General features: G+C 38.7%; 1 protein-coding gene across 8 annotated transcripts in view; it reads right to left on the bottom strand.

The window, feature by feature from the left end:
* Window positions 1-26,725, bottom strand: part of LIN54 (lin-54 DREAM MuvB core complex component) — a 74,498-nt gene extending 47,773 nt beyond the window's left edge. Inside the window, exons 1-5 of one of the 8 annotated variants that reach the window (XM_086704707.1) lie at window positions 24,250-24,397; window positions 11,534-12,249; window positions 7,129-7,252; window positions 5,557-5,676; window positions 905-920 (exon numbers count right to left, since the gene is read on the bottom strand). In XM_086704707.1, the coding sequence (XP_086560833.1) occupies window positions 905-920; window positions 5,557-5,676; window positions 7,129-7,252; window positions 11,534-12,217 (944 nt within the window). In that variant the 5' untranslated portion in view covers window positions 12,218-12,249; window positions 24,250-24,397. Of the gene's footprint in view, window positions 1-904; window positions 921-5,556; window positions 5,677-7,128; window positions 7,253-11,533; window positions 12,250-24,249; window positions 24,516-24,681; window positions 24,719-25,993; window positions 26,094-26,566 lie in introns of those variants that run through there. The other 7 variants (XM_086704700.1, XM_086704705.1, XM_086704701.1 and 4 more) reach the window with 7 other exon arrangements.
* Window positions 26,726-26,943: the final 218 nt, after the last annotated feature.

The following is a 26,943-nucleotide window of genomic DNA, read 5'->3' as shown; positions in this document are numbered from 1 at the left end:
AAATGTATGTGATGATGATCTACACCCACAAAGACTGTAGTCTGTATGTTCACTATTTCATATGTATCCAGGTAGGAACTTAAACACTCAAGTGAGGCCCTAATGAACTAAGGTGAAACTAGTCAGAAGGAAACAAAACAATGCTTCTTAGTAACACTTAGTATCTTAATACCACTTTATGTAAAGTCCATGAAAACACTTCTCACTGTTCTCATCAATCCTGTTAAGTTATATTTATCAGAAAATAGGCTCAGGACAACTGTGCAACATGCCCTGTGTAACACAGTTCCTGAAAGTCAGGCCTTGAATCCAAGTCTCAAAACTTAATCTCTGTACTATACTACAGCTGTTTTACTCTGAACTTAAATCATTCAGGATACAATTTCAACCCACATCTATAAAACAGACATTGGACTAACCTGAAGACTATCTGATTTAATACTATCTGATTTTAGACTGCCAAAAGGAAAACAAAAAGTTCTTCTCGGACAGATTCCAACAGGAATACAGGAATACTGTGAACCCTTCTGGACACTACCCTTCAGGAAAAACACAGAAAACTGTAGGGTGTCTGGATGGGTTAGGAAATTGGGAATCATCTCACAATGAATTGAAATACTAGGAATTTTTATCCTAGTCAAGAAAGGAATACAAAGACATGACACATCTCCAAATTCTTGAAAGACTGTGTGACAGTCATTAGTGCTAGTCACCAAGTATTCTGGTTCTCTCCCATTCTGGGCACATGGTAGAACTGTGTACTCCCTGCACCCCCCGCCCCCACCCCATTCCTGGTGATTAGGTTAGGGTCACATGACAAGTTCTAACCGATGAACTATGAGTAGAGGTATTGCATTTCTGGGCCAGAACATTTCTGCCAATGCAAGACCTTCCAAAGCTCTACTTTTCCTCTGCCACATCTGAGATGTCGGTTCCTCTGTCAGCTTGAGTCCTTGTGAGACTGTAAGAAGAGCCCCCTTTCTAATCCACAATGGATATGTGATCTTATCAAGTATGAATAAAAAGTGAAAAAATTTTTTTAAACTTCTGAGATTTAGAGATTTTTATTATGGCAGGAAAGCCAAGATTATCCCGACTCATCTCTAGGCTGTCAAGTTGAAGGATTAGAGCCACTCTCTATCACATCAGATGCATAGCACAAATGCACAGAAACAGAAGTTTCAGTTCAGCACTAGGAAAGAACTTCTAACAAAAATTTCCACTTGAAAAGACTGTTTCACCACAAGTGAGTTTTTAGTCACTGAAGGCATTCCAAGCAGACGCTGTATAATCAAATTCACTGGCTGAAAAGGGAATTCAAGCACCCAAAGAAGAGAAAAGGTAGATAACTACATTATCTCTAAAACTCCTTCTTAGATGCTATGATTTAACTTATAAATATATCTGGAGATGAAAGAGAGAGGGAGAGAGGGGAGAGAAAGAGAAAAAAGAAAGGACTTTCTCTTTAGACAAAAATAAAAAACTAGCACTTAAGAGCTTCCGGATTATTTTTTTCTGACACAGTATACAGTTTCTTTTTTAAAATCAAGTTGATCTGGGGCGCCTGGGTGGCGCAGTCGGTTAAGCGTCCGACTTCAGCCAGGTCACGATCTCACGGTCCGTGAGTTCGAGCCCCGCGTCAGGCTCTGGGCTGATGGCTCAGAGCCTGGAGCCTGTTTCTGATTCTGTGTCTCCCTCTCTCTCTGCCCCTCTCCTGTTCATGCTCTGTCTCTCTCTGTCCCAAAAATAAATAAATGTTGAAAAAAAAAATTTAAAAAAAAAAATAAAATAAAATCAAGTTGATCTGACATTTATGAATGTTTAAAATATTTTCAATTTATTTGTAGTACACACGTACATTTAATTTCATTGAAATAGTCATTAACAAATTTCAGCTGAGAGTTGATTTTTTTTAACCTGAATAACATAACTAAGTAAGTCAATTCTATATAAACTAAATGAATCTGCATCAAATATTTTTAGACCACCCTAAAGTGCTAAACCTGCCTGAAGTAAAATGATTGCCTGTTCTAGTTTCTAAAACTAGTTATCTGTGGGATAAACCTGAAGCCCAAAAAATGATTATATTAAGAAAATAAATTATCGGAGCACCTGGGTGGCTCAGTCGGTCAAGCATCTGACTCAGTTTCGTGGTTCATGGGATGAATCCCCACATTCGGCTCTGCACTAACAGTGAAGAGCCTGCTTGAGATTCTCTATCTCTGCTCTTCCCCCAACCCCCCTCAAAATAAACAAACATTCAAAAAAAAAGAAAAGAAATGACCAATAAAGACACAGTTTTATAAAATGCTCACCACTTATGGTTATTACTATAACTTCTTATTTGTTTGGCATTACATAAATTCAGAAAAAAGTGTCAGAAAAAGTTAATGCAGAAAATCCTCAATTCCTGAAAATAGCTGATCCAGAAAAGGCCACTTAAAGTGAATTCATTTAAGACAGGGACAAAAATTTCACTACAAATAAGAAAACTAAGAGTAAATCTTTCAGTTTTCTTTTCTTTTTCCTTTTTTTTTTTTTTTTGCTTATATTTAACAAAACTCGAGTTTATAATTAAAACTACAGTAACTCTTAGGATGAACTGTTAAGTCTAGGGGAAAGAGGATTCTTCTGAAAATTAGTGTACAGCACAATGACAGATGCAGTTTGAATGGGCACAACTTGATCATACTGAATGTCATCTCTGCCAGGCCAAAATATTTCAGGATTTCATCAATTTTCCCAAGAACCCTCTATACTTGTTAAAATTCAAGTTACTCTTAAAAAAAATTTTTTTTTGAGAGAGAGCATGAGTGAGTGAGGGCAGACTGAGAGGGAGAGAGAGAATCCCACGAGGTGCAGACAGAGAGAGAGGGAGGGAGACACAGTGTGGAGCCTGGGGGGGGGGGGGGGGGTGGTGGTGTTGAGCTCATGAACCATGAGATCATGACCTGAGCCGAAGTCGGATGCTTAACTGACTGAGCCACCCAGGCGCCCCTCAAGTTATTCTTTTTGAGGGGCTTGCTTGTTTTTCATCCAGATAGCATCCCTCCTGATTATCTAATCTCCAAATCCCTATTTATCCTTAGCTCCACAGACAGATTCAACAAGTATGCAAATTCTACAACCTCCCCTTGAAATCAATTTGCAAGGTATTTACACTCCACTGTCAGTTGTTCTCCAAGAATCAAGAAACATACTCCAAAAGATAGGGGATGGGGGACAGGCAGGGAGCTGGCTTATCTAAGCAAGGACTAATTCTTAAGAGATTAATTTATTAGTGAATATTTTCACATTGATAAAGCTTGCTCCACTGTAGAAACCTTGTACCTCGGGAGCTCTGATAACAAGGACCTCTGTATCTCATTAAACTGTCTCCAAAGCCTTCTGAAGTGTGTGGAATCAACATTTTATAGAAGAGGAATCGATAATTATTTACCCAAGATCACAGACAAAATCTATACAAGAGCTATGACTAAAACCCAAGTTTCCCAATAGCTCCTTCCACACCACCACATTGCTTCCATGATATACATATTCATTCAAAATACATATTCACTGAACCACATCTATGTGCCAGAAACTGTGCCAAGTCTGGAAAGAGAGATAAACAAGGTAAAAGAACTATCGTTAATGTGGCACATACACACAATGGAATATTATTCAGCCTAAAAAAAAATTCTTACGTGCTACAACACAGATGAACTAGGAGGACATTGTGCTGAGTGCAATAAGCCAATTACGAAAGGACACATACTGTGTGATTCCACTTATATGAGATATGTAGAGTAGTCAAATTGATAAGAGACAAAAAGTTTCTGTTAGGAGTTGGGAGGGAGGGAAGAATGGGGAGTTATTGTTTAATAATGTAGAGATTCTGTTTTGCAAAATGAAAGAAGTTCTGAAGATGGATGGTGGTGACGGTGGTACAGCAGTGTAAATATACTTAATGCCACTGAATAGTCCACTTAAAAATGATTAAAATGTTGGGGCACCTGGGTGGCGCAGTCGGTTAAGCGTCCGACTTCAGCCAGGTCACGATCTCGCGGTCCGTGAGTTCGAGCCCCGCGTCGGGCTCTGGGCTGATGGCTCAGAGCCTGGAGCCTGTTCCCGATTCTGTGTCTCCCTCTCTCTCTGACCCTCCCCTGTTCATGCTCTGTCTCTCTCTGTCCCAAAAATAAATAAACGTTGAAAAAAAAAATTAAAAAAAAAAAAATGATTAAAATGTTATGTATGTTATGCCACAATTTATGTATGTATTGTTATCAAAATTTTTTAAATATAAATTAATTTTTAAGAGAGTTTTGTTTTGTTGAGAGAGAAAGAGACAGAGAGAGGCTCAACCAACTGAGCCTCCCCAGTGCCCCAATATAAATTAATTTTTAAAAATTACATGACAAACAAAACAAAGCCAAAAAATTATCACTAAGAAAAATTATAAATGTAGTAGGGGAAACAGACAAGAAAACCAAGTATTATAACACAGTGTGACTAACGGAAATATTAAAAACCAGTATGAAATGTAATATAAGTCTAATTAAAGTTAAGAATTTGGTAGGTATAATTAAGTTCTAAGGGAATACATAGGAGATGATCAGGGGAAGAGTATGGCAAACAAAGCATCGTAAGTAAAAAGGAATGCCAAGATCCTAAATCCCGAGAGAACATGGTCTATTTGGTAATTTCTTAAAATAAGTTAAATTAGGTGAAAATGAAAAAGGTATGTATTCGATCATAAATGCCTTTAATGTTAAAAAAGCACTGGCATCTAAATTCAAATCTGACAGACTGAAGCCAAGAAACTGATAAGAAATGAATATGGCCAAGAAAATCTGAAGCAAGGGTGTGACAAGATCAGATCTGCATTTTTAAAAAAATCACTTACACACAAACTTAAGTTTATCTTGACTGTAAGACAGAAAAAGATTTCCATCTTCAATGAGAAGCCCAAAAGTCGTTAAAAAACAATCTAAATGTACTTTGAAAAGTCAATAGCTACAATATAAAGATTACAGAACCTCCTTGTGATAAGAGAATTCAACAGGAGAGGTACTTCAGTGTTTTAAAATTTAGTTCCTAAGAATTTAAAAAGCTATATAATGGAACTAGTTGACAGTGGAAATTCTCTCTCCAAACTGAACTTAATGCCAATGATTCTAATGAAATTTAATAGAAGTCTATCTATGCCTTTTGGTAGGGCCAAGAAGTCTGCCCGTAATTAAAAGGTGAAACTATGATTAATGTGCAAACACATTATATAGATGACCCAAAGACCCAGCAATGATATCATTATAGTCAAACGTCAAAGGTGAAATCTTGGCATTGACCAAATGTTCACTCAGGCACATGTACAAACACAATTGTTTAGCGTATAATTTTCCCACACAATTAAAAAATGTAAGGGACTCTCTCAAGCTCAGAAATAGTAAAAAACACTGCACTGAGTAATTCCTCTTGGTTAACCCCCTCCACCAAAAACTCCCAAAAACTTCCCAGGGGAATGTTGGGGTCCCTTTTTCATCGATACATCCAAAGCCTTCCTTACTTTCAGCCAACTGAAGCCCACTTCTGGAACCAGATCCAAATCCAAACGCTTTCCAATCTTCCCTCTGGGGCCATACTTGTCCCCATGACAGCCCTCAAGACAGCAGCCTCCTATAACATCACAAATCTCTGCTGAGGGCCAAAAGAGAAAAATACATTCACCCAACAATACTGCCCTCAAACTACAATCTTTCCATGCCTCCTCTCACTTGCTAAAACGAGAAGCCTCCCTAAACACAATGCAAAGCTTCAGGAAAATGACAGATCACTGCCACTGACTTCAGAGTTGCCTGTTGTTACACTGTCTATAAATTTATCAAAAATGGTGGACAGTGGTTTTCATATATATCCTCTCCCACCTACCCCTCACGGTTAGTTAACATTTAAAGTAAGTACCTTCCTCAAGAATACACATTCTAGGAATGGGTAATTAGCATTTGAAAGTATCTAGTCAAAGTTTACCATCCAGAGGTACTTCCATAAGCCCTTAAAACACAATGGAAATTAGAAATGAGCTCCTAAGTGGTGAAAACGTTCATGTTAGTACAGCTCTGAATTAAAGACCAGTCACCATGGCTGTATGTCTCTAGAAAGATCACACTGCTTGCCAGGCAGAGTAAGAAGAGTGCTGGACTTAAGCCATTATAGAAGGAGAAAGGGAAAGGAATATCAATGGTGTTGCAACGAAGTGATAATTATGGGTCTTGGACTCCATATTGACTAAGCAAGAATCTGAGGACAGGAAGTGAGTGATTCTTGAAAAAGAATGATTAACAGATCAGAGATCTCAAAGTCAAAGAACTGCCAGATTGGGAATACAATGGCAGATAAACTAATAAAGAAAACGAAATACTCAAAGTCAAGATTTGAGGTGTTACAGTAATTGGTGATGACAAATTATTAAAGTATATAATAAAAAGCATTCGGCCACACTGAAAAATTTGCTGGTAAATATAGCTAAAATTTTGTTATCACATAAGTAATTGCTATCATTGTGACCATTTTCTGTTCATAGAAAACTGCATATAAAGCATTTTGAAACCAAAAACAAACAGAAACCATGAAATAGTATACTCTCACGTGTATTAATTTAAATCTATTAAACTTAGCTACGTGTGCTCTAGACACAAACTGCCTGGGTTCAAATCCCAGTTCGGCCATTTACTGGCTGAGTGCCTCCATTTCTACACTGGTAAAATGGGGCTGTTATTAGTACCTACCTTCCAGGATTGCCCAAGGGCTATATAAGTGACTACATGTAAAGGGCTAAGAATAGTGCGAGGCATGTGGTAAACACTAGATGAATGTTAGCTAGTATTACTGAAGGTTAAGACTTTGCTACTTTCATGGTAAAATTCTACCAAAAACTAAGGAGACTAAAGTAATGGACTGATTTTGAGATAAGGCATTTGCTCAGAGCACACATTTAAATAAGTGTAAGAAATAACATTTCTTATTAACTAGTTTGGTTTGTAATAATAACTCTACTTGTTGCACTAAAACATTTCAAGATGGCAGAACAGCCTTTCTTAAACCTAAAAGGAAGGTAAATATATAGCTTAATAAACTATAAAGAAATATAACCTGCAATGACTGGTGGTGATACTTGAGTTGTCTGTCCTGTAACTGCTTTACTATTAATTGGTTTTGCAAAGATCAGCTTCGTGATTACTGGACCAGAGGTTGGTGTTCGAGGCTTCTTAGCAATCTGAAATATATAAATAACTATGAAGGCCATTTGTTTCTGTAAAACACCTATTCAGTCAAAATTAAACAGAAGATTGATATACAGAAGTACATATGAAACCGGCTCATTTAACAGAATATATCTAAATATTAATGTTAAAAATATCTAAAATGCAGCCATTCATCAAAATACTAATATGATCCCATCCTTAAGCCAATATATAGCAATACCTTTACATTTTATTGTAAATCCTTACTTTAGTCTGTAGGATAATATGCATATGATGAAAACCAAAAGAGTATTTAAAAATAATTTTAATGCTTAATAATGCTTACTTAATAATAAACAATAATAAAACATGACAGCAATATTTTCTCAAAATAACAAATTATTCAGTAATAAAAAGATAGAGTCAGTTAAGAAAGCATAGTGCAAATGATGAAGCCACCTATAAATGCAATTACATTGGCCCCTGGAAGCAAAATATGAATACACATTAAAGACAGGTTATGATTAGATCCTCAGCTTTAGATCTATATATTAGGGTAGATAAACAAACAACTGAGTAAGTTAATATCCTAGGATACAAAGAGACAAGTTTGGCAAAACAGACTATTCTGAAGACAAAGCCTCTAGAAATACCATTTGCTAAAATACTGTTTATTAGACTATCAATTCTTTGAAGGTAGGGTCTATATTTATTCATTCCTGATCTTAAATTATATTGGCATCCTGTTCACCTGAACTAAAATTCTCCACAAGTCAAAGAGGGTAGAGTTATCAATGTTTTAATATTGAAATTATCAATGTATGCAAAGATATAGCTTCTTCTAAAAGTTAAAAGCAGAAATTTAGTTGTGATATGGGAGACATTAAATATTTTGTCAGATATGAAAACTAAGGCCCTGAAATTGCTATTATTGGAAATAAAGACTTAAAATGAATAAACATGAGGGGCACCTGGGTGGCTCAGTCGGTTAAGCATCCGACTTCGGCTCAGGGCATGATCTCACGGTCCGTGAGTTCGAGCCCCGCATCAGGCTCTGTGCTGACGGCTCAGAGCCTGGAGCCTGTTTCAGATTCTGTGTCTCCCTCTCTCTCTGACCCTCCCCCGTTCATGCTCTGTCTCTCTCTGTCTCAAAAATAAAAAAAAAAACATTACCAAAAAATTTTAAATGAATAAACACGACCAATTTGAATAACATAAGCATACCAGAAGCTGCAATGGATCACAGACCTAGAAAAATATCAGCGTTGTGCTCAAATTATAAACTAAATAATACATTACCTTATACTTAGAATATATTACTTTCTTACACTCAGAACATGTTACTGACAAAAAAATATATAAATGAAATACAAATCATTTTTTAAAAAAACAAAACAAGGAGATCCATTACTGTATAAAAAAATACCCGGCTTGGGGGCGCCTGGTGGCTCAATTGGTTAAGCATCTGACTTCGGCTCAGGTCATGATCTCACAGTTCATGAGTTCAAGCCCTGCATCGGGCTCTGTGCTGACAGCTCAGCTAGGAGCATGGAGCCTGCTTCGGATTGTGTGTGTGTCTCCCTCTGCCCCTCCCCTGCTCACGTTCTGTCTCTCTCTCTCTCAAAAATAAATAAACATTAAAAATTAAAAAAAAAAAAAATACCCAGCTTGCAAAACTGATATATCCAAATAAATGTATAACCATTGATGCAATTTGGGAGACATAAAGGGGATATATTTCCCAAATGTATTTACAGGCCTAAATTCTAAAATAAGTCAGAATATGTCATCTATTGACTTATTAATAATCTCTAAAGATAAAAGTATTGATGTTCTTAGAAACCCATGTCTTATAATAAACATTCTTTTGGAGCTTAGAGTATTTCTCCATTTTTAACTGATTTTCACAATCATATGACTATATGAATACTTACCAATCAGGAAAAAATGTAAACAATACAACCAAAGGCACATTAATTATTCAAATGAATAATTCCAATTTGCCCCTGTGGCTACATTTCTTTAGTGGCTCATTGTTGAAAATAACAGTTTATAGTTCCTTCAAGGAACTATAATAATTTGTATTATAAATTCTAAACTACTCTAGAACAAAATTATTAAGTAAAACAAAACATAAAGTATCACTTTTAATAAATTTATCTAATCAACAAAGACAAAAATGAATCAAAAAAGGAAATTTACAAATATAGCCCAATATATAATCAAATAATACATGCAGGTAATAATTGGCATTGTATTATATAGACTCAGCAACTAATAAGGAGCTATATTGTTCCAAACTCTTAGTTATTAATTACTCTTACACACTACGCACAAGAAACATGGGAAAGTGTTTATATATCTGTAATTAAGTGTAACTATACCTCTTTGTTACTGCCTCTGGCCTCAACTGTCACCTCTTTCCTTCATTTTTCAAGATGGGTCTCCTTCTTCCACCCTTACCTGCTGTCCATACCCTAACAGTTTCAATACTCTGATTAAACTTAAGACAACGCTGAGGATTGTCTAGGAAAAAAACCAGAGAATCATATACACCGTGTAATACTAAACCACATATTCTGGTGCCTAAAGAGGAAACATAGATGTGTAGCTTCTTATTTGTTGTTTTTTTTTTTCTAGGCTTTAGAGCTTTGTAGCTTTTTACTTTTGAATTGGAAAGATCTGATTTGCCTAAAAATAACTGGACAAGTGGAACAATATTCTAATTGGGTTTTCTTCTGTTTTTGTTATTTTTTTAAAATAGAAGTTCTTTTTTTAATAAACAGAATCAGGTTTTATAAAATTAACAATAAATGCTTTCACTGTAAGTACTTAGGGGACTGTAATAGAAACCTTGTAGATACAAGTAAACTGGTCATGAAACAGCATGCATACATTGCTCTAATAAATGAAAAAAAAATGACATTCTGATTTTCATTATCAGTTTATTGTGAATGTGGTTATGATCCACATCTCCAAAGCCAGATAAACTCTGGTAATCTAATAAAAACAAGTTTCAAAACTGATTTTAAAAAGACAAGATACTTGACAACAAGATGCTTGATGGTATTAGTATATCTCATTCAAGAGATTCTCATCAAAAGAAGTAAAAGGAAGTCAGAGATAAGTGACAGATGATAATGAACAAGAAAGAAAAGGGCACTAAATATTTAATAGTGGCAGGAGGAACATGGGTAAATTACAAGGTTTGAGAAATCATACAAAGTGCTTAAATAAAAAACCCAATAAAAATAAGCTTCTAGTTATTTTGCCAACATAATAACCAAAACATTATTTCTAATATCAGCAGAGTGTGGATAGTTCCTCAAATCTTCCTACTGCTTTATATACCTGCATGAGTTCTCTAACTCACACCTCCTTTTTTCTGCAAGATGAACCTTTCAAACAGGGAATGCATTTGTGTTTCCTGATATTAAGTGGATCATTTTATTTTAAGAGCAGTGGTGACCTCAAAAGGCCTATTTGAGCATAAAAAACTGGGAACCATTGAATGTATGCTCTGTTAACCTTCTATCTTAGGATCCTGTTCATACTAACAATAGGAACCATTATGAAGGATCCTTGAAGTTTTGAGAACTACATCAGTACTATCTTTTACTATGTATTTCATCATGATCAAATAGCCATCTTCCAGCTAAAGCAAAAAACTCAGAGAAGTAACCGATCCAAAGTTCCACAGGTGATAGGGTAGCACAGAGGTCACTCAAATCCAGCTGGTCCAATTCTAAAGCCAATATGTTACCTTCCATCATGTGACACTGCCTCTTCCACACTGTAAACACGAGTGATGGCAATGGACAGTAAACTGCAAAGAGGCGGCACACGCTGGCTAGTATGTACTATTGCTGGCTCCAAGGGTTTCTCAGAGCAGCAAGTTTTCCTAGACTTTGGCCATCTGTTAACTGAAAAAAATTATGTCTGAATGATTTTTTGACAGCCTAGCAGCAACTCTGGTATCTTTATACCAGCAGAGCATACGTGCAATCAAACTACTACTGAGAATAAAATGCATTTAAAAATGAGGAAAAAGCTATAAATACACTAAATTAGAAATTTAACAAAAATTAAGTTTGCTCTAAGTCCTCTAGCAAACATTTTCAAAGCATTAGACATATCAAATTTTACAAAAAAAACCCCACAAAATTACTAAAAGCAACATTCAAAAGAATTCAATAACAACTATGCATTTAATTACCCTACAAACACAACTAAGAATCAATTTAATTTTTAACATGCAATTGAATTAATAAGCCCCCTTCTTTTTTTTTTTTTTTTTTTTTTTTTTTTTTTACCTGTACTGTTTTTAACTGTTGGGTCTGTAACACAGAGGGCTGAGTTGTTGTATTAATCAGTTGACTTCCTGGGGTCAATGCTGAGACACCAATGACAGGTTTCACCTCTGGCCTCCCTCCAATGGTAACTACTTTAATTTGCTGCGGTGGTAACTTAGCATCTCCTGACTGGGCCTGAGTTGTAACTTTCTGAGCCTGGGGTAGTTGGCTATGGGGTAGTGCTAAAACAATTGGTGAACCAGACTTGCCCAAAGTTGTTAAAATTAACTTCTGTCCATCTGGTTTAAGGGTCTGATTGCCAAGTTTAAGATCTGATGTCTGTGATACTTTGTTTAAAATAATCTGATTGGCTGATATAGTCACAGGAGTCTGAGCACCAAGTTTTTGAAGGCCACTTGGAAAAGCTGGTTTCACTGTGGTATTAGAATCTGCTTTAGTAATTGTGGTATTCACTGCAACTTGGTTAGTGTGGTTACTGTACACTGTGATTGGTTCCGTGGAAATGGGCGTGGCTGTAGAGTCACCAGTAGAATTTATGTTGACAATTTCTTCCAGTTCTGTCTCCATGGGAATTGGGGATGAAACAATAACAGCCTCAATACTATCATCATCCACTAAAGTTATACCAGTGTCCATTATCTCCTCTGGAAGCAAACTATTCACCTCAGCTGGCACCACCTCCATGATCGTTCTCCAGCTAGAAAGTTGATCAGGCGCTGCAATAAAGTTGAAAATGAATAAATTACTAGTTTTCAAAACAGATTTAAGAAAAAAAATTATTTAAAAAAATGCAAGTGACAAAATCATTATTTATTACTGATGTATAATTGAGCGACAAACTTGAAACTACTGACAAACTTGAAAACTGCTGATTCACACAAAGAAAGATTAAAATGTAAACAAATATTGGAAAATATCTTCAAATCTCTAGGGAGCTAGGTCCTAAAATGAGGGTAGTTTGCCATCTATAAAAATCCATTAAATACTCAAAATAATGTTAAAGGAGTTCCAGAGTAATCCATCTCAGCAAGTGCAGATTAAATGACTTATTTGGCTCAAGTCTGATCAATTAACTTCATACCAAAAACAACTTTATTTGGAAAAAAGATTCTCAAATCCTCCTTGGCCATTTAAAATGTCAAAAAAGAAAGCATTTAAAAGGCGTAAAAACCAGTCTCATTACAAAAAAAGTGGTAATAATAATAAAGCAGATTACGAACAAATCAGAACTATGATGCTTTTATTTATTACTTTTAATGTTTTTTAATGTTTATTTTTGAGAGACAGATGCGCGCAGAAGGGCAGAGAGAAAAGGGGACAGAGATCTAAAGCGGGCTCTGCGCTGACAGCAGTGAGCCCGTCAGCCCGATGTGGGGCTTGAACTCATGAACCATAAGATAATGACCTGAACTAAAGTCGGACACTCAACCGAGTCACCCAGGCACCCCGGAATTGTGATGCTTTTAGCCAAAGGTTATGTAGAACTTCCAATAAAGAAGTCAGTACCCTTATCTAAACATTACATCATGATCATGACTGACTAAATAGTAACGTTGCTTGCCCATACAACATTAAAGATCCACAGAAACCTAATCAGCATTCTTTCTCCCATTTTTTAAAATACAAAAATACAATACCCATTCTGAGATTAACAGACATGAGCAACGAATTATAATTAGCACTGACAGATACTAATAGGGCCAAAATTAATCATTATTGAGTGTTTGCCAATGATAGCACAATTTATCCTCACAACCATACTGAGACAGTATCATTACCACTCCCATATTACAGATGAAAAAACTTAGATTATAAAATCCGTCCCAGGTCACATAACTAGTAAATGATAGAGCCCAGACTCAAACTCAGGATATGTTTTATGATACCAAAGTTCATAATTTTAATCACAAAATTACATTGCCTTAAACTTTTACCACTGTTATTTTTTATTTTTTTTATTTTAAAAAATTTTTTTTTTCCAACGTTTATTCATTTTTGGGACAGAGAGAGACAGAGCATGAATGGGGGAGGGGCAGAGAGAGAGGGAGACACAGAATCGGAAGCAGGCTCCAGGCTCTGAGCCATCAGCCCAGAGCCCGACGTGGGGCTCGAACTCACGGACCGCGAGATCGTGACCTGGATGAAGTCGGACGCTTAACCGACTGCGCCACCCAGGCGCCCCAATTTTTTAAATGAAGAAAAAAACAAGTCTACTCCTTTACAGTCAATCCCCTACCCCAAACATCCCAACCTACACAACCACTACTCTATCTCTATAGATTAGTTTTGACTTTTGCCCATTCTAGGATTTCACATAAATGGAATCATACATTGTGTACTTGTGACATAAAGGAACCATGCAATAGGACTGAAATTTATCTTCATTCCTTCGCTTACTACAAGTTCTGTTCCTTTTTTTTGTTGAGTAATATTCTATCATATGAATCTACCACAATTTGTTTATCCATTCACATGTGAATGGACATCTGTAGTGTTTCCAGTTTGGGATTCTTATAAATAACACTGCTAGTTTGTTATGGATATATATTTTCATATTTTTTGAATAAAGACAAAGAAGTAGACTTGCTGGGTCATAAGGTAAATTTATTTTTAACTTTCCATGAAACTGCCAAACTATTTCCCAACTTGGCTGTACCACTGTATACACCCACCAGCAATGTGCAAGAGTTCCAGCAGCTCCACATCCTCGCTAACAACTGGTATTATCAGTCTTTTTAATTTTAGCCATTCTAATGGGTGTGAAGTGATATCTCATTGTGGTTTTCATTTGCAATGCCCAAATGACTAATAACAATGAGCATCTTTTTATATATGCAGTGTATTGTGCATCTTCTTTTGTTTTTTTTTTAATTTTTTTTTAACGTTTTTATTTATTTTTGAGACAGAGAGAGACAGAGCATGAATGGGGGAGGGGCAGAGAGAGAAGGAGACACAGAATCGGAAGCAGGCTCCAGGCTCTGAGCCATCAGCCCAGAGCCCGACGTGGGGCTCGAACCCACAGACCGTGAGATCGCGACCTGAGCTGAAGTCGGATGCTTAACTGACTGAGCCACCCAGGTGCCCCTTGTGCATCTTCTTTTGAAAAGTGCCTGTTAAAATCTTTTGCCTTTAAAAAAATATACTGGCTTTTTTTGTCTTTTTTTTTTTTTTAATTTTTTTTAACGTTTTATTTATTTTTGAGACAGGGAGAGACAGAGCATGAACAGGGGAGGGTCAGAGAGAGAGGGAGACACAGAATCTGAAACAGGCTCCAGGCTCTGAGCTGTCAGCAAAGAGCCCGACATGGGGCTCGAACTCACGGGCCACGAGGTTGTGACCTGAGCCGAGGTCGTGACCTGAGCCGAAGTCGGCCGCTCAACCGACTGAGCCACCCAGGCGCCCCGCTTTTTTTGTCTTCTTATTGAGTTGGATAAGCTCTTTATATATACTATAAAATCATCAGTCACAATAACTTGTAGCTCAAAGGAATGACTAGCATTTTGAGACTTCAAAGTACTAACATTTCTCTACATGCAGCTCTTTCTGATCAGGAGAATCCCCTCAGATATTTATGGGAACTTAAAGTAGACATGTAAAAACATCAACACCAATTATGTCTTTAGCAATGGGAGTCACAATAGTACATAACAACAAAGGGCCCAACCCATCATGTCACATTAGCTTCCCTCACCTACTGCAAACAGTGCCCAAGCCCCATCAGTTGCATCTGCACACTCTATTCCCCACAGAATAAGGCAGGATGATGACCTGGGTGCCAGTATCCAACAGAGCCATGAAGTTTTGACTCCCTGCTCTGAATCTCCACCAGTATATTTAGACATGTGGGTATGGCCTTTGGTCCCCGCTTAAGGACAGGGAGATCTTTGCCCAATCTCTATTCATCCCTCTCCTTAAAGCATCTGAAGTCAAGGTGTAGGAGGAGGGAGAAGTTCAAGTCACAGAAGGAGATATGGTTTGGCAATGAATTTACTTTCAGTTTCAAGTACCCACAGTTCCAACTCAACTAAACAAACTTCTAATTCACCCAAAATTCTATATCCTCTGACACCAATATCTCAGCTTTCGGGATCCTTAACTCAGTGACTACAGCCACACTGCCTTTCAGCTGGGGCTATGGAGTTGAGTGTACAACAATCAAAGCACCATTTGGGCTCTCCGTTCAGACCCTAACTATCCATTAAGAGACAGAACACTGGAATACTTCCCCTGCCCCTGCCACCCTTGCCCACTACTTGGGTGACAGCATTCACTACTAGATGCCAGAATCTTTTCATATCCCCTAACCTAGTCGACATGGCTCTCATCCTTCCTCTTTCATAAAGCTATGTCTCTGCCAGCACTCCATTGTCATGGCCCAAACTGCCAAGACCTGTGAGCAATCTGAGATTTCAGACCCTCTTTGTAAGCTAACTAAGTTTCCTGTTACCATTTCACAGATACTGGCAGACCACACAGTAGTCCTAGGTAGAGACACAGGACTTACTACAGTATAGTAGGAACATGAGAGAATCATGTTTGTATCACAACTAAGAACCCTGAGCTCAGAGAATCTGATTCATTTGTAATGGGCTGAAGCACACCTGCCCTTTTGTCCACAAGAAGATATATTATCTTTATTATACTGCACAATAAGCAAATCTGCCCTTGGCTACAGCACGAGTCACTATTTCTACCATTCAAGGCTGTTTGCTATACAAACATCCTAGAAATGATCATTTAAAAGGGCAGTTGCTGCCTCAGTTGCAGAGGTGCAGGAATGCAAAGAGCAATGGAAAACTGTCTCCCAACAGTATATCTCTCTACTTACTTATCTTAGTAATGTTTTATATTTCAAATGTACATGTCTTGCACATAAATTCATCCCTACACATTTCATGTTATTTGATGGATTGCAATTGATTTTTCCATTTTCAAATTGTTGCTAGTATATACAACGATTTTTTTTCATATTGTTCATGTAGCCTACAACCCAGGTAAACTCACTTATTAACTTTAGTTTTTTGATGTAGATTCTTTAGGATTTTCTACAAACACAATCCATGCTGTTTGAGAATAATGTCTGTATTTCTTCCTTTCCAGTCAGTGTGTCTTTTATTTCGTTTCCTTGCCTTACTACACTGAGTAGGACCGCCAGTAAAATGTTTAATAAAAGTGGTAAGAGGGGCGCCTGGGTGGCGCAGTCGGTTAAGCGTCCGACTTCAGCCAGGTCACGATCTCGCGGTCCCGCGGTCCATGAGTTCGAGCCCCGCGTCAGGCTCTGGGCTGATGGCTCGGAGCCTGGAGCCTGTTTCCGATTCTGTGTCTCCCTCTCTCTCTGCCCCTCCCCCGTTCATGCTCTGTCTCTCTCTGTCCCAAAAATAAATAAACGTTGAAAAAAAAAATTAAAAAAAAAAAAAGTGGTAAGAGCAGACATCTTTGCCTTACTACCAATCTCATTTGTTAGATATGGGTTTTTCACAAATTCCCTTTATCAGGTTCAGGAAGCATATTTATATTCCAGTTTTTGGAGTTTGGTTGGTTTCTTTTTTTTCCCCCAATCATAAATGGATATTTCTGTCATATGCTTTTTCTGCAAATATTGAGATAATCACACAACTTTTCTCTTTTAGCCTTGAATTATATTGACTTTTTTATTATTAAGCCAATTTTGCATTCCCAAAATAAGCCCTATACTCAGTCATGATGTATTACACTTTGTATATATCCCTGAATTCTATTTCCTAATATTTTGTCTGCATTCATGAGGGACACTGGTGTGTAGTTCTTTTTCTTAGAGTGGCTGTTGGGGCATATGCTTTCCTCTTCAATTTCCAGGAAAAGTCAGCATAGAATTGTTACCATTTTTTCCTGAACTGTTTGTTAGAACTCAACAGTGAGTCCATCTAGACATAAATTTTTCTTGTTTTTTAAGTATAAATTCAATTTCTTTGGTAGATATAGGGTTATTCAGGTTACTCAGTGACCTTTGATATTTGGTAGTTTGTGTCCTTCAAGGAATTTATTTCTTCTAGGTTGTCAAATTTGTTAGCATTAAATTATACATAATATTCTTTCATCTTAATGTCTGTAGAAATGTCAACTCTTCATTCCTCATTTTGGTAATTTCTGTGTTTTTTTCTTTCTTTCTTTTTTTCCTTAATTAGTCTGGCTGAAGATGTATCAATTTTATTGATCTTTTCAAAGAACCATTTTGGCTTCAGTGACTTTCTCAATTCTTTGTCCATTTATTATTTAATTGACTGTTACCTTTATCTCCTTCCTTCTACTTGCTTTATGTTTAATTTGTTCTTTTAGAAGCTTAAGATGGAAGCATAGATCAGGGTTCAGTAAAATATAGTCCACAGACCAAATCAGGCCCATAGTCTGTTTACTGCTCTCCAGCTAAGAATGGTTTTTGTATTTTTAAATAGCTGGGGGGAAAAGTATATATAAATTATATAAAACAGATTTACATGGCCTCCAAAGCCTAAAATATTTCCTATCTGGCTCTTCCCAGAAAAAAGTATGTCTAAAATTCTTAGTTTCACGGCTTAAACCTTTCTTCTTTCCTAAAATAAACAGTTAATATTAAAAATTTGCCCCAAACCTCTAGCTGCATTCAGTATGTTTTTATTATTATTAGCTTCAAATATTTTCTAATATTCCTTGAGATTTTACCTTTGAACCATGGAAAAATAAAAACATGCTATTTAACTCCCAAATATTTGAGGATTTTCTATCTTATTACTGATTTCTAATTTACTACTTATTGCCAAAGAATGTGATACTCTTTCCATTATTTCAAATTAGAGACTTATTTTATGGCTCAGTATATTGGTCTATCTTAGTGAACACTGCATGTGCACCTGAAAAGAACATGTATTCTACAGTTGCTGAGGGCAGTGTTCTACAAATGTCAATTATATCAAGTTGGCTGATAGTGTTGTTCATATCTTCTATTTTGTCACTTTTTCTTCTTCTATCAATTAGTGAGAAAGACTGTTAAAATCCCTAGATATGATTGTGGATTTTTCTTTTTCTCCTTGTCTGTGCATCTTTGCTTCATATATTTTGAAGCTTGCTATTCAGAATGTCTTTTTATTTGTCCTGTTAAAAAAGACTAGGAATTACAGGATTGGAGTCTCCCTTGAACTAGGAGTAAAGTTCAAACTTCTAACAAGAAAAGGTCTGCTTGACTTGGCCAGTCTCTATGCAGTACAGGGCCTTGCAGAATTCTGGAGCCAGCACACCTCAAAGCCACTGAGCAGACTATGATAAATGCTTTATAGTTAGACATCTATATCTGTTTCAATCAGGGTCACATGCAAGGCATGGTGGCCTGTGCTAAAAGAAACTCTGAAAAGGAGCTGCGGGCATGGCAGGAAAGGGTTTGGCCATGTAGCTACATGAATCATCACTCTAATTTTATCCCTTAGGAATGGAAGATATGTACTAGCACATGCAACCTCATCACCACTGTGTTGAGGACCACTCCAAGAAAAGAGAGGGTTTTCACAAGCCAAGAGGACTGAGGAGCTTTACTTCACCTAATCTGTACAAAGGGTTACACGTCAAGGTAGAGTAGGAAAGAAGACAGAACGTACAATGTATTCCTCATGCCTCCAATATTTTTTTTGCTCATAAAACAAAGTTCTAAAAGCAAGGTACAATTCTGGAAGCCATACATTGAGTTTTTCCTTCTCACAGTTGAACATGGTTGAATGGTTTAAGTCTAATGAGAGTTAAAAATTCACTGATTTCAGAAAACCTAATGATTTCTAATATATCCAATTATATTACATTTTAAGTTCTACCTAAAAAAGCACCCTCACTCTCATCTCCACTGTCCTAGGCACTCTGTCACATTACCCTGGTATTTCGATCATAGCATTTACCACTAGAAAGTATCTGTTTATAGTCTGATTCTTCCTCCCCTACTTCTTTAGAATGCAAGCTTCATGAGGACTGGGACTTGTCTGTCTTCATCACTGGATCCCATATCTCCAATGCCTAGAACAGAGCTGCCACATAATAACTTCTCAATACAAATTTGAAGAATAAATCATTTAATCATGGAGAAGAGGTATCATCTAAAATTCTAGCATTATTTACATTGGGGTCTGAAAGATAACTTTGGTTTGTCTATTTGAGTAAGACAGGTTTATATAATGCTCTAAGACTTCACAACACTTCAAATAAAATAACAAGTTCACAAGGCACAAACTGAGAAATTCCTTTTCAAATAAGTTTTTAAATACTCAGAATTAACTTTTAACTAATACCCTCTGCAATTATATTCATCTTAAAATTGATAAGGTTCTCTTAATTTTTAACCATTTTAAAATTGTTATCAGTCATTTAATTAACAAATACTTATTGCTTCCCAACTTTGTAAGGGCATTATGGATAATTAACCAAAGATCTTGCCCTGACAAAGCTTAGAAATCAATAGTATGGCATGATCACATCGCTTCTCGGCCTTTTGGCTAAGATCAAGTGTAGAATGGCATGATCACAGTTGTACTCTAGGAGGATTAACTTCATCTCAGTATTTTAGTGGACTGGAGGCAGAGAGACCAGTTAGAAGGCTATTACAGTAATTAGTTTGAGACAGAGATTTATGGAGGGTTTGACTTAGGATAGTGAATGATTACAATAAATAAATATAAAATAAAAAATAACATAAGACAGAAATGGCAAATGCTCTATGCTTTTACATCTTTTAAGAGTTTCTCACGGAAGGGAACCTGGGTGGGTGGCTCAGTTGGTTGAACATCTGACTCTTGATTTCAGCTCAGGTCACCATCCCAGGGTTTTGGAATTGAGCCCTGTGTCAAGCTCAGTGCTAAGCATGGAGCCTGCTTCGGATTCTCCCTCTCTCTCTCTCTTTCTGTCCCTCCCCTCCACTCATGCACTCTAATAAAAAGTTTCTCATGGAATATTATCAGTGCTGAAACACTGTTACTTTCTTAATTATAGGTGAAGGACAACCTGGGTGAACAAATGTTTTCATCCTTGCATATAACATTATGAAGTGGTGACCTATTGTCATATTACAGGTGAATAATTTGTCAGATTAGACAAAAATATCTGAGTAATAAGAGCTATACTTTTGTACCTAAATCTTACCACCAGCACTAACTGGTTAACTATAACATCTGGATTTTAGCCCGGATTTCTAAAATCAAACACTGACAGCTCAAAAAACGAAGTACATAACTACATTTCTCAAACTAAACTGGGAGGACTAGACTATTCCTGAGGAATATTTGAAAAGTCTGTATTTTCATTTTGATAATATGTGTTAAATAGTGTACTCTGGATCATCTGAATAACCACCTCATACTCACAATCAATGGTACTAGAATTAGGGTGGTCTAAAAAAAAAATGCACAGAAGGGTCTTACAAGGTAAATGATATATTTATGCTAAGTAAAAGCCAAACCATCTGTGATTTAAGGAGGAAAGCTTTACAGCATTCAAACAGAGAAAAGTGGTATATCACAGGGTATACAGTATATAGAAAACTGCACACCTTGCCAAGGCGGGCAATAGTATATTCACTATGCAAAGAAAGAGTTTGTTTCAGCAAAACAACATCATCCAGGGGCGCCTGGGTGGCTCAGTCAGTTAAGCGACTGACTTTGGCTCAGGTCATGATCTCATGGCTTGTGAGTTCGAGCCCTGCGTCAGGCTCTGTGTTGACAGCTCAGAGCCTGGAGCCTGCTTCAGATTCTGTGTCTCCCCCTCTCTCTGCACCTCCCCTGCTCGTGCGTGCTCTGTCTCTCAAAAAATAAATGTTAAAAAAAAAAAAAATCATCCATTACCCTAAATTTAATTTGTTTTACTGGCTTTGTAGTTTTGTTTCTATTTCATTTATAAATCTACTTGCATTTTACACTTACTAAAAGCAATAAACATAAAGAATTTATGCTTATATACATCTAAAAATTAAATATTTTAATAAAACTATTTAGGCCAATACTAAGGACCTATACACTTTCTTCCCTTTAAAGAACTATATATATGTATATTATTCATGCTTAAGACTAACATGGTGGATAAAACATGGGGATTCAAATCAGAAAGATTCATTTCCGAATGTTGGCTCTCCTAGTTGTTTAACACATAACCCCAAGCAGTAATCTCTCTAAGCCTCCATTTACTTGCAGGGTTACTATGATTTAGATGGAGCAAGAGGAAAAGAATTTTCATTTGAGTTAATAGTGTACCACATTCGATATTCTACCAAACAGTAAGGCTTAAGATCTTATCATCTTTGATGTCTCTTCATACAACTATTAATCTGTAATATACATGCATATTATACCTTTATTATGTCTCCTTCCCACTGCAACCAAGAATTGCTAAATCTTTGAAGTTTGGAACCTACTATGGTATCTTTACCTCCATCTCCTTTAACCTACAACACATTCTACAGAAAAGTTACAGAACGTATCTCTCTCGAGTGCATCTCTGAGGCTGTCACTCTCCTATTTAAAAATGTTCTGTAAAGGGGCGCCTGGGTGGCGCAGTCGGTTAAGCGTCCGACTTCAGCCAGGTCACGATCTCGCGGTCCGTGAGTTTGAGCCCCGCGTCAGGCTCTGGGCTGATGGCTCAGAGCCTGGAGCCTGTTTCCGATTCTGTGTCTCCCTCTCTCTCTGCCCCTCCCCCGTTCATGCTCTGTCTCTCTCTGTCCCAAAAATAAATAAACGTTGAAAAAAAAAAAAAAATTTAAAAAATGTTCTGTAACTGTCAGCGTGCCTGGCTGGCTCATTTGGAGGAGCATATGACTCTTGATCTGAGGGTCATGAGTTCAAGCCCCACATGGGGTATAGAGATTACTTAAATAAAACTTTAAAAAAATTAAATTTTCTGTAACTCTCAAGGTCTTCTGCATTAAAGCTCTACCTAATCCATCCTTCCAACTTTATCTCCCATGGATTCCTAAACTGAAAGTTTCCTGAGACGATGATACTGAGGTATCCTCTATTCCTAGCACAGTATATGACATATAAAAGATATCCAATAGTAACACTTGAAATAAGCAATGAAAATCTATAATGCTCCTCTTCCCCCCAAAAAAAGACACTAGGCTATCTCCAGTAGCATAACTCTTCATCTCTTTCTAGCATACTTCTAACTAGTAATAGACAAATTGTTCTAACTGTAACAAGGTGAAAACTGGCCTTTAAAGACAATCACAAAGAATCAAAAAAGACAATGGTCCTCTGTGATTAAAAGAAAAGCCAATGAAAAAGCATTTTAATCTCCCTCCTTAATTACTTTTTAAATTCTGAGTTTTGCTACTAACTTAGCAGCTAACTGACATGTACCAAATAATTGCAACATAAAAGCTGTAAGAAAAAAACAGAACAAAATCCCGACTGGATAATACAAGAACATCAAATGATTAACAAAAAAATTCATTCACTAAAGCTTCTGAGTACCTCCACAGTTATTTCCTCCAAAAATTTTTTGGTCCCTTATTCTTCTAATGAGTGAAAGCCAAATAAATGGCTAGGCTACATACACACATGCACACAAAATATTTCTCCTCTGAACGAAACACATGATGTATGATATTGTATGTCATTGTATGACATCATCTCTTTGTAGGACACTTGGATAAGGAAAATTACTGCTAATCATAAACATTACCAGTGGGCATTTCTTAAATACTCACTTCTCTGTTCAGGCTCATATATTCAACGTCACTGAACCCAACCTTACACTACAAAAGCTGGGAAAACTAGAGGGCCCAAATTAATGTATAAAAATTTGATTCAAATGTAACTTTTCAGTAACACTACTGGTGTATGGAAGCAGAAACACTCCTGAGGGATCTGTAGCACAATCTAAAACATACCTGGATCTTTAGGTAACCAAACAAAATTAAACTTTGGCCATCATAAAGTCAATCACTCCAATGCTCCAGCCCTTTAAACAAAGAGCTAACAAGTCCAGTATTCAGAAAAAAGCAGAGGTCTCTATTCATCTCTACCAACTTAATGTCCAGCCATCACAACTTCCTTAACAACAAAGTGAGTCAAAATAGAACTCCCACAGCTGTATTTCCCTTGGATTATAAAATCTACATATTGCAAAATATTCCATAACTTTAGTCTCCAAATTCATGAAATGGAGGGGGGGGGCAGGGAAAAACATGGATATAAAATATGACTGACAGTATCTCAATTGTTATTTGCCAAACGGCAGGGGCAAAGGGGTCACTCTATGGATGACAGAGCCATAAAAGAAAAAGACATTTTTAATTGTAACAAAACTGGTCCATATGTTTAAAAAATGTGAGCATCCACACCCCAACAAGTTACAGACTACGATCTAAGACACAGAGCTTAAATGCAGAATAAAATGCCTATGCTCTGCCTCCCTAAAGAAACATAGACCCCTATAAAACTGAACATCACCATACCAACACCCGCCACAGTGGATGTTTTAAATATTAAGTAAGGAAATCATGATAAGTGCTAGTGGTTCCTCTAGGCCTCAGCAGCAGCCTTAGGTATAAGAGCAAACTCGAGCCCTCTTAACACTCATAGAATAATGTTGATGTCATTACGAGGCTACTGATTCTTTGCACTCTGGACTAGTCATTCCTTGATCCACAACGCAATTCCTCCCTTACCCACCACCCCCCTAAATAATAGAGATCTCAGTGCAGAGAAGCCCTCGGATACCCCCTTCCCCTCTACCTCCAGCGGCTGCCGCTTTCTCCTCCCTCCGGCTCCGAGGTGGGGGCTCCAGAAGGTCCCGGGCAATTCCGAGCCCGGGCGGTGCTTGTTTTGCCTGTGCACGGTAGCTCCGGCCAGCCGCTTCCTTTCCCAGTCTGCCCGAACTCGAGCGCTACAGGGGACCCGGGGGCCGAGGAGGGAGCCCGGGTGGCGACGCCGCCGCCGCCGCCGCCTCTGGTATGTCAGGGGCCGGGATTGTATTTCGAAAGATCCGCCATTTTCACCTCGTCATCACCATCACAGCTCAGCAGCTTCCCCGACAGCCCGAGCCCGGGCCGCCGCCGCCGCCGCCGCCAGTAACCTCCCCCTTCCTCCTCCTCCCCTCCTCAGCCCTCCCCTCCGGAGAGGCGCACACCCACATATCCGGGGAAACCTCCCGCCCGCCCCGCCAACCTTCAAATGCACAGGGAGATACAAGCGCTCACACAGCCCACGCCGAGACCTTTCACCCCACAGCGAAAAATGGTGCTTCTGCGGGCCCGGCAGCTACGCGAAAGGAAGTCCCTCTACCTGCCGAGTCCCAAGTCCGGCATATTTTTGTTTTGAAGAGCAAAAGCCACACGGAAGGCGGCATAAGGACAATAAAGAATCCAAACACTTTCATTTTCAGTAAAGCAACTTGAGACAGATGAAGCAATGCGTTTTATTCACTGTGCTCATTTCAGATACTAAAAACATGATTAAGACCTTTAATGTCATTCACCGACTGACTGACGTTTTCCTCCACTTCAGCACTACTTTGACAGAGCGATCCATTTCCATATGCATGTCTTATCTCCCCGTCACATCTGTAAATTACAGGCACTGATCCTCCTGCTGATAATGTGGTCAAGACGACTAATTTTAAAAATAAAGTTTCAACTATTTCTCTCTTCACTTAATTTCATCTGATCATTTCTGTCCGTGTACATTGACTTCCAATTTGTCATTGGTTTAAGGCGTCAAAGCCCAAGTAGGTTTAAAATATATCGATCCTAATCAAGAATGAACAATTTCTAAAATACAGGAAACACACCTCTAAACAAAAATTATTTGCCAAATATTAAGATCTAAATCACTAAATTAAAAAAAAATCTGCCGCAGATATATTTGTTCAATAGAGAAAATAAACAGCTTACTTTAGAACAAGACCCCAGAGTTACCCATCTTTCCCACCAGCTACTCTCATTATGCGGATTAATAACTAAAAAAGAACGTAAGCAGTTTTTAATCATCCTAGAAATAACACAAAACCATAAGCTGCAAGGCTTGTGACAGAATTAAAAAGCAAAAACAAAAAACTAAATTGGTTACCTTTTTTATTTTCAGAAAGATTTGCTAATCGCCCATTCAAAAGCTGAATTCTAAACCCACTACTGAACTACAGTATATACTCTGAAAGATCTACCTGAAATGAGCAAACTGAATTTCAAGGTTGAGAACAGGGTCAGTCTACTGTCTTTTTTAAAAGTTCGTCTAAGTAAGGTGGAAGTTGAAAAAACCATTTCATTTCCTTACCTTTCTTGAATGACAACTCCATATAAAAGCCAGTAGATTCAGGCTTTAAACTAGTGCTATCTACCACCCAGCCCAATCGCTCTTTACCTATGCAGCCTGCTAGACTACGATGAGAGTCTCAAGTGTTCCCAGTTTCTTCGTCTTTAAACTTTATTCCCACCCCCACCCCCCGCAAGCCCCGTCCATCCGCACTGTGCTTGGTGTTTACCGTTGCTTGGCCAAGCTAAGTCCCGGCCCGCTCCCTTTCCCCGTGCACCTCGGGGACATTATGACATTTAGATGGTGGGCTTCGCGAGGAAAACGGACACACACGAATAAGAGATCATACAAAGGGGCGCAGGAAGAACGGGGCGGCGGGCAGCAAGGAAAGGAGAGGCTGGTACAAAATGACACAGCAGCAAAACCGGTTCCCAGAAACCCAAGGCTGACACAGTCTGCTACTCTGGCCACGCAAGGTGCGTGTCAACAGCCGCCGGAACTCTTCCTCCAGACTGCCGGGAAGGGCGGGCGGCCGCCCCTGCGCCGGCCTTGCCGGGTGACAGCCGCCCTCCGGGGTGCAGGCGGGAAGAGGCCGAGCCGGGAGGGGTCTCCCGCCCCTTGAGGCCCGGGGATGAAGCGCGGCAGCCCCGGGCGCCAGGTTCCCGCTCTCCGCCAAGACCCACCAGCCCAGGCTCCCAGAAGGGGCGGTCCGGCGCCCTCCGCCCGCTCCACCACCCGCAGTGGGGGCCGGCGCCCCCTTCCCGCCCGCCCAGATGTCCCCACCCCCAGAGCTGACACTTACCAAAGCCGGCGGCGCCGCCGCCTGCTCCTCGCGCCGCGCTCCCTAGGCTCCCAGCAGCCGCGGCGGCGGCGGCGCCTCCGAGACACAGACCCGGGTTTGTTCAAAATCACGCGCCCAGCGCCATTCCACCGCCGCATCCCATAATACGCTGGGCCCTCCCCGCCCGCGCGCCCCTCTCTGCCCGCCCCTCTACTCTACCGGCCCCGCCTCCCCGGCTGGCTTCCTTCGCCCCGCCCCTTCCGCGGCGCCTTGCCCCTCCCCTTGGCAACGCGAGCCTCGCGTCATTCCGCAAGGCGCGGGAGTACGCGCCAGCTCCACGTGACTCCTACCGGGCGTTCCGTCAAAGCTTTCGCAGGGAAAGTTCCATCTGGCAGAGC

The sequence above is a fragment of the Puma concolor genome, chromosome B1 (genome assembly GCF_028749965.1).
Source record: "Puma concolor isolate L17-30 chromosome B1, mPumCon1.1.hap2, whole genome shotgun sequence".
NCBI lineage: Eukaryota > Metazoa > Chordata > Mammalia > Carnivora > Felidae > Puma > Puma concolor.
This window is presented reverse-complemented; position numbering and strand designations above follow the sequence as displayed.